The 9,175-nt window shown below is 35.6% G+C and overlaps 1 protein-coding gene across 1 annotated transcript; it reads right to left on the reverse strand.

The window, feature by feature from the left end:
* On the reverse strand, positions 8,560 to 9,105 carry LOC109234101. Its single transcript, XM_019399947.1, has one exon. It carries the CDS (start codon positions 9,103 to 9,105, stop codon positions 8,560 to 8,562), a length of 546 nt encoding a protein of 181 aa, XP_019255492.1.

Raw genomic sequence — 9,175 nt, forward strand, 5'->3', positions numbered from 1 at the left:
TTTTTAGTTTTAGAACTCTTGAGTGTGTTTGTATGCAATATTAAAGATTGTAAAATAAAATTCACTTAATTGATATATGTACATACTTTCATCCAGTAATCAATGAATCGCTAATTAAATCTAAAAGGTAAAAGATAATATTATGTCTATTAGAGTTTGTTCATTTTGTCTATGAGTATAAAACTTGTGACGGCTCAACAAACCCTTGAATCAAAATCAATTACTAGCATATATTTTTTTTTAAATAAAGCAAAAAGAATGTTATCCTTGCGGCTTAGAAGCATAAGCTTACCTAAGCAAACCTAATAAAGCTCATAAGTCAAGCCCTAAACCATTTTTTTGGAGTATTATTATTTTTAGTTCGCGCCAGAAATTATTTATATTTGGTAGCTGAAAAAGTATAAAATTTGTATAATATTTGTATATAATATATATAATATTTATATATAAAAAGAATATATAAATTTTATATATTTTTTCGTCTATTATTTTTATATTGGCTATACAGTGTCAGTTTTGCTATTCTTTTACCGAGGAAAAACACATCCACAAACAACCACGGAAAAGGGGGGAAAATTAAAATAAAAAAATAAATAAATAAAAAGGGTGAAAAAGATGTGAAGTTAATCGAATGGCTGAGGAAAAAGTAGCCGTTTTAATTATGTGACCGTTAAGGAAAGGGACAGCCCTAGAATAAGCACATGGGCCAAGGCCCAACGGCTACGATGGGCTGAGATGAAGATCATGATCCATCAATGTCATTCCTAGGTGTGACATCAAAATGGGCCCCATCTTTTTGGAATTGTTTTCTATAAAAAATTGCAGAAATATAACATTTTTTGCGGCCGTCTTTAACTTTTGACCATCGCTTGTTCCATGGGCAGAACTTTAAAATTAAAAGTTAAAAGTGTTGTCCACGGGACAGAACTTTGTTAAACTTAAAGTTCTGCCCATTGGATAAGCAAAGATAAAAAATTCAAGACCATCTACTTTGAAGGCTATTTAAGACCATATTCTATTGCACCTATCACTAACTTAAGGGTAAAGCGAGTAAAATCATCGTTTTAAGCACCAAAATATAGAGGCTCCAAAAATAGTATAATTATATGTAATTATTAATTTATATAATTACCATTAATAAAAGGTTTCAAAAATATACATATTTTTTCTTTTTTGAATTTGGTTGAAGTTACTTTGATGAGTGAGTTACGGATTTTTTTTTCCTATTTCATTAATTATATATTTCTTTACCTTTCCTTTTGAGCTCTGATTTTTCCATCTCTAGGTACACTTCTTTCATGTTCTTGTTTCTGACCATTTTCCTTTCCAATTTCAACTATTATTAGTTGCTCTTTATCTCCGTTTGATTAGTGCGTTGATCATAATATTAAGTTCTTTTGCCTCATTAGTGATTAATGTATGATTATTATGAAGTTAGAGGGGTCTCCTATTATTTTATTTATTTTATTTGGAAAAATGACACTGTATCCGCACTCAAAATAATAACCAAACAAATATATATTGTATATATATATTATATATGTCATATACAAAAATATACTATAAAATTTATATATTTTTTCGGCTACCGAACGTAAATATTTTCTGGCAGGGGCTAAAACTGATAACACCCCTTATTATTATTTGACTTTAGGACCTTCAAATTTGTTAAAATATCATGGTATAGCCAGTTTTCACACTGGTCAATGAAAAATAGCCAGCGTTTATCAAGTCAATGAAAAATAGCCACTATTTTGCTGCAACAGGGACCGGTCCAGTATAATATACGGGAGTTCTGGTGCATTTGTGTACGAACTCCAGCATATTATGCTGGACCGGTATACTTTGCTAACTCCTGTAAAATTTGCAGGAGACTGGAGCACCAGTGCTCCAAACTCCAGCATATTATACTGGACAATTATACTTGCTGGAACTCCCGTAAAATTTGCGGGAGTTCCAGCATAAGTTATCCTGGAACTCCCGTAAAATTTACGGGAGTTCAAGCATACTTATGCTGGAACTCCCGTAAAATTTGCGGGCGTATTTTTCCGGATTTTGAACAGTGTTTTCGCTCAGATTTAAAGTGGCTAAATTTCGATGACTTTTGAAACTTGGCTATTTTTCAACGACCAGTGGTAAATCTGGCTATTTTTGAATTTCGCTTTTTGATGCGTGGATCAATCAAATGTGACAAAAAGGAATAGCTAATTTAGAGAATCTGAATTGAAATTAAAAATTAAAATAGTAAAAAATATGAAAAAGACTATACATAAAGAAGAAGAAAAATAGATCTGATGAGAAGGTAAATGTATCATTTAATTTAGTGAGAGAAATATTTTATCCTATTAGATTATTCAATCCCACCTCTACCCAATTTCAAAAAAAACTATTAAAATTTAAAATATTTTAATCAAATAATTAATATAAATATAGATTATATATATTATATAATCATATAATAGTACTTTATATTTTTTTGGGCCTTTAAAATATTTTAGGGGCCTAAGGTCAAGAGCTTCACTTGCCTTACCCTAGAGCCGCCCTTGTTTAAATTTTAGCTTAAAAATTAAATTAAATTAGTCTGATTCAATGGTGAAAATAGGTCACATTAACCATGGATAGACAGAAAGTAACAAGCACATGAGATTGGCTGGAAACCACACAAAAAAGTACTTATACTATAAGGTTTTGACTTTAGGGATTTATCGGAAATTTGACCTTTTGACCTCCGGAATAGTCTTAACTCGTAAACAACTCGATCCATCAGTTTTTAGGGGAATATAGAGATGATAGTTTTTGGCTAATGCTCTTAGACTATTCCACATACAACAACAGTCAGGGGTGTACATGGATCGGGTTGTTCGGTTTTTATCAAAATCAAATCAAACCAACTATATCGATTTGAATTGGTTTAGTTTTGTCGGAGTTTTCGGGGTTTTTGTTATATGAATATTATTTGAATCTTACTTTGTTAATTTTTTGATAAGTAAAGTATATGTTTAGTAAAAATTTAGAAATTGACAAATATATGATCTATTAAAATATTCTTATGAAATAATTTTCTTAACACACGATAGTTATTTTTCAGTCGTCTGACAATAATTTTATGTTGATGTACACTTACACGGTTAACCGAATTTAATAATTAAACATAAAAATAAATATGATCTTATATAATGATATGTTCTATTTAATTTTAAATTATCAAAATATCATTTCGAATTCGAAAAAGATATAAGAATTTAATAGATCTTCATATATGAATATAGAAGAACAAGGAGATTGACGTATTTTACTAACACTTGATAAGAAAGTGACCATACAATCCATTATTTAAAGTTAATAAATATGGAGCACTTCATATTTAACTAAATATTACATTCCATAAGAGAATCACAAATATTTTTAGATAGTTTTTAAAGAAAATCTATAAAAAAAATCTTATAAGTATATATAAAAATGATATATATTTATGTCGGTTTGGTTCGATTTTTTTTACTTAATACCAAATTTAATCGGATTATTTAATCGTTTTGTTTGACTTTTCGGATTGGTGCGATTTTCCGATTCGGCTTGTACACCCCTAAAAACAATGAACGAAATGAGTTCAATATTTCAAGTTACTAACACTAAACCTATTGAATATTTGAAATTGTATATTCAAAATATAATATTTATTAAAATTCAATGGCTTTCTCACACACACACACCCCATTCGGCAACATACTTAATTCGGCAAGCTAAAAAGCTACTTCCGCCGCTGGTGCGTTAATTGGGAGACTTATAGACAAATTCCAAGATTGTATAGACAAATTTTTAAGACGAATTGCGACAATATGTTGACGCTGTCTGTGCAACAGTCCGCGTACAGTACACCATTGGAAATAGTTTTCAACCAGTAATAAATGGTTCTCAATAGTAGCTGCTCATTACCACACATGCAAATATCGGATGATTCACAAAAGGTTCAGCCATCTGACAAAACTTGAAAGACATGAAAAATGGCTCGGACCAAAAACGTTACTACCAACTCAAGTCTAAGCTTATCCTTTAGTATATCTCATTCATAAAATCAACCTACTTTTGCCTCGAGCAAAAATATCATGGTTAGATTCCTTTTTTAAAGTATACGCACGGAAGCTAGTAATAAGTACTAAAACTTAGCAACTGAAGCTGCTTCAGCTTTACGAAGTAGTATTTTTCTACTAATGCTATGCTGTTTGTGAAAGTTGAGAAATGAGGGAGCTCCGAGCTGCCTCCAATGGAGGTTGTGGAAGCTTCTCGAAGAGAGAGGATAACAAAGAGAAGAGTAAAGTCGGTTAACTGAAATTGATATTAACCAAAAACTAACTAAAAAGGTTGCTCTCAGTACATATATATACATATTGACTTATTGACTAACTGATGCTAACTAATAATGCTGACTCAGCATTGATACAAATAAATATACAGTAATATTCTCAATACCCCCCTCAAGTTGGAGGTGAAGGAGTCACACCCAACTTGCCAAGTACAGAAGAATGTTTGATTCCAGTGAGGACTTTAGTAAGAACATCAGCAAGTTGTTGCCCAGTCCCAATGTGATGTAGTGAAATGAGACCCTCTTGGAGCTTGGTGCGCACAAAATGGCAATCCACTTCAATATGCTTGGTTCTTTCATGGAATACAGGGTTCCTAGCAATGTGTAAAGCAGATAGACTATCACAATGTACAGGTATGGGTAGATTTATTGACACAGTAAGTTCTTCAAGCAGCCTGGATAGCCAAACAAGCTCACCAACAACCTTTCTGAGAGCTCTATATTCTGCTTCTGCTGAGGAGAGTGAAATAGTTTCTTGTTTCTTAGACTTCCAACTAATTGGGCTTCCACCTAGGAACACAATGTACCCGGATACTGACCTTCTGGAATCTGGACAAGCTGCCCAATCAGAGTCACAATATGCAGTCAGAGAAAGATCACCTTCATTTCTGAAACAAAGACCCATAGTGGGATCTCCTTTTAGGTATCTCAACATGCGATAGGCTGCCTTCAAATGGGGCTCCCTAGGGTCTTGCATGAATTGACTAAGATGCTGAACCCCATAAGCTATGTCCAGCCTGGTATTGGTGAGAAAATTTAACTTGCCAATTAACTTCTATAGAAAGTAGGATCAGAAAGTGGGGTTCCCTCTTTGGCTTTCAGCTTGATTGTAGGATCAAGAGGAGAAGTTAGGGGTGGATAATGAAGACATTCATAGTCTTTCAATAAGTCTAAAACAAACTTTCTTTGAGAGACAACAATGCCATCTGACTTGTAAAGGATCTCCAGACCCAAGAAGTAATGTAGCTGTCCCAAATCCTTGATTTTAAACTTATCATGTAAGAAAACTTTGAGTTGATCAATCTCTTCATAATCAGTCCCTGTGAGCAACACATCATCCACATACACTGCTGCAAAAACAATAGAGGAGTTCTGTCTTCTGTAAAATAAGGAATAATCATGCATGGAGTGCACATACCCTCTGGAATACAGCACTTCAGTTAGTTTATCATACCATTGCCTACTTGCCTGTTTTAAACCATAAAGTGACTTGTTTAGTTTACACACTAGTTGTGAAGAAGACACTTCAAGACCTGGAGGAGTTTGCATGTAGACCTCCTCATGAAAATCTCCATGGAGAAATGCATTATTCACATCTAGTTGTGAAATGTGCCACCTCTTCTTTGCTGCTATAGCAATGAGTGACCTCACAGTAGTCATCTTGACCACTGGGGAGAAGGTCTCTGTATAATCTACATCAGCTTGCTGAGTGTATCCTTTAACAACCAGTCTTGCTTTATACCTCTCAACACTACCATCTGCCCTATGTTTAACTTTATACACCCATCTACACCCAATGGCTTGTTTTCCTTTAGGTGAGGGAACCAAATCCCATGTTTTGTTGGCATACAAAGCATCAAATTCCTGTGTCATGGCATTCTGCCAGGCAGGATATACTGCAGCTTCTTCATATGAAGTTGGCTCTCTATCATTGCAAATGTTCTCTACAATATGCTGACTATTAGGATGTAGGGCATCATAAATGATGTGGTTATTACCAGAAGACATGGCATGTACAGAAAAATTGGCAGTACACTTCAGATTTGGTATCTTATAAACATAATCATTTAGATGAGATGGCAATCTATGCTCCCTATTGGATCTCCTGAAGGTTGGTTGTTCTGCCGGAGGTTGAGGGGATGAGACCAGATCTTGTAGTTGGTCTACTGGAATTTGAGACTCATGACTAGGGGACATAGGGGAGGACACATCAGAGGATGTGTTGGAGTTTGAAGAACTGGTAGTTTCCTGGTTATTAGTATTTTCACTATTGTGATGGTGTAGTTGAACATCAGTAGAATCAGGGGAATTCTCAAAGAATGGTATATTAGGAAGGATAGATGGAATGTTTGATGTAGAGTTAAGAGTGAAGGGGAAAACTGACTCATAAAATGTAACATCTCTAGAAACATGTATTTTCCTAGTGGCCAGACTTAGTACCTTGTAACCCTTTGTACCAAAAGGATATCCTACAAATACATGTGGACTGGTTCTTGGTTCTAGTTTATCTCTGAATGGTTTTGGTACTGTGGGGTAGCATAAGCACCCAAAACTTCTCAAGTGAGAGTAGTTTGGCTTCCTTTTGTATAATAGTTCAAAGGGACACTTGTTCTTTAGAGGAATGGTTGGTAATCTATTAATCAAGTATGTTGCTGTCAGGACACACTCTCCCCAATATTTTAATGGCAATCTGGATTGAAAAAGGAGTGCTCTAGCTACTTCAAGCAGGTATTTATGTTTTCTTTCCACCACCCCATTTTGTTTTGGTGTATAAGGACAAGTTTTCTGGTGGTTAATTCCTTTGGATTGGAAGAAAATGGCAGCTTCATTGCTGGTAAATTCCAGACCATTATCAGATCTTACACATTTGACAGTTGTCTTGAATTGGTTTTACCATGGCTGTAAAGGCCTTTATTATCTGCAAGGCATTGCTTTTGCAACTTAGGAGGTGTGTCCAAGTGGACCTACTGTAGTCATCTACCAGGGTTAGAAAATATTTGAAGTTATTGTGTGTAGATACATGATAAGGCCCCCACAAATCCACATGAAGTATTTCAAAGATTTCAGTAGTTTCTGTTGTTCTTTGGGGAAAAGAAAGTCTGGATTGTCTGGCCATGGGGCAAATATTGCATGTAAAAGGCTGTTTGTCAGAAAAGGTTACAGGTATAGTAGGAATTCCTTTCATTTTACTAAAAGGCACATGGCCAAGTCTGAAATACCACAAAACATCTAGATTATTAATATGAGATGAAACAGAAAACAAAATAGGGTTACTGTCTTTATTCTTGGTGTTGTGAATGGAATTATTTACAATTGGAAGTGCATTGAAGGACTGAATTAGACAGTGTACAGCCCTTACATCACTAGAATGAATGGAAAGACAAGAAGGACTACATTTCTGTTTAGAACTACCTTTCTTCAAGCACCTGGAGCAAAGAAAATATAAACCATCCAGCAACTTACCAATCTCCAGAGGCCTCTTCAGTGAAGGGGCCTGCAGCAGACAGGAAGTGTCTGAGAATGATGCAATACACTTTAAATGAACTGCCAAGGAACTGATGGACACCAAGTTAAATTTGAATGAAGGAATGAATAGAACTTTGTACAGGATGATTTCAGGTGTTAGGAATACACTTCCAATTTCACTTACTCTGACTTTATAGCCATTTGGAAGCTTTACTAATAGAGGATAAGGGAGATTTACTATGTTGTGTAATTGAGATTTATCAAAGGTCATGTGGTGTGATGCCCCGGAATCTAATATCCACAAGTCAGCCTTTGCATTAAAGCATCTACATGATGGGTTGTCAAAATCAATTGAAGAAGTGCAAGCAATCATACCTGCAAAATTCATTGATGCTCCACTAGCCATGTTCACACTAGCTGAGCCTTCTCCAATGCTTCCCGTATGAAAATGTTTCAATAGGCTGACAATCTGTCCATATTGCTCTTTTGTAAGGTTGACATTTTGGTTTTGGCTTTCTCCTTGGGACTCCAGTTTTTCTCCTTCCTCAACACTTGTCACTGCATTTGCTGTGACATTTGAACCTTGTATTGTTGTTGTACCCTTGCGTAACCCGCCTATGTTGTTGTTGTGATCCTTGATTGAAGCTTTGAGGATAGCCATGGAGTTTATAACATTTGTCCTTAGTGTGACCTTGTCGTTTGCAGTAATCACAGAAAGGTCGAGCCCTATTGTTCACATTTTGGTTTCCAGTTCCAGCAGTATAGTTTGTTTTAAAATTCCTTCCTCCCAGGTTTGCATTCAGTGCTGTAGAATCAATATCCAGCTGATTTCTGGGCTTAAATTCCCTCTGTTTTTCTTCTTGTATCAGGAGGGCAAATGCTTGTGCCATATTTGGTAACAGCTTCATCATAAGTATACTCCTTCGAACAACTGTATAGATCTCATTAAGCCCCATTAAGATTTGTATGAGTCTCCTATCCTGCTCTGCCTTATGCATGTTCTCCTTCGCTCCTCAGGTGCATATGCAGCTACAATGAGCCTTAACACTGAGAGTATTCAATTCCTCCCAGAGTTTCTTCATCTTCGTGTAATATCCAGTAATATCAAGTACTCCCTGGCTCAAATCGTTGATTTCCTTCTGAATTTGGTACAATTTGGCCCCATTCGTCTGATCATATCGATCCTGAAGCTCTTTCCACAATTCGACGGAATCATTCACATACTCAACACTGTCAGCTATATCTCTCGATAGAGAATTCAGAATCCACGAGGTGACCATATCATCACATCTTTCCCATTGGCGAAAGAGTGGAGAAGTCACAAGAGGTTTTTGAGTATCTCCAGTAATGAACCCTAGCTTATTCTTCACAGAGAGGGCTCTGAGTACACTCCTCCTCCAGGAGCGGTATCCAATTCCATCAAAAGGCACCGGAACTAGACTAGATCCTGGACTATCGGAAGGATGTATATAAAATGGACTCCCAGCGTCAATTGTCGTCTGCATCGTTGTTGTTGCTGTGGTGGTGGTTGCTTCATCAACATGATCTGTGACCGCCATGAGGATTTTGTGATAAATCTGCGAATGATAGTCAGAGTGTTCTTCGTACAGCTGAAATTTCTTCAATTCG

Source organism: Nicotiana attenuata, chromosome 1, assembly GCF_001879085.1.
Source record: "Nicotiana attenuata strain UT chromosome 1, NIATTr2, whole genome shotgun sequence".
Lineage (NCBI taxonomy): Eukaryota > Viridiplantae > Streptophyta > Magnoliopsida > Solanales > Solanaceae > Nicotiana > Nicotiana attenuata.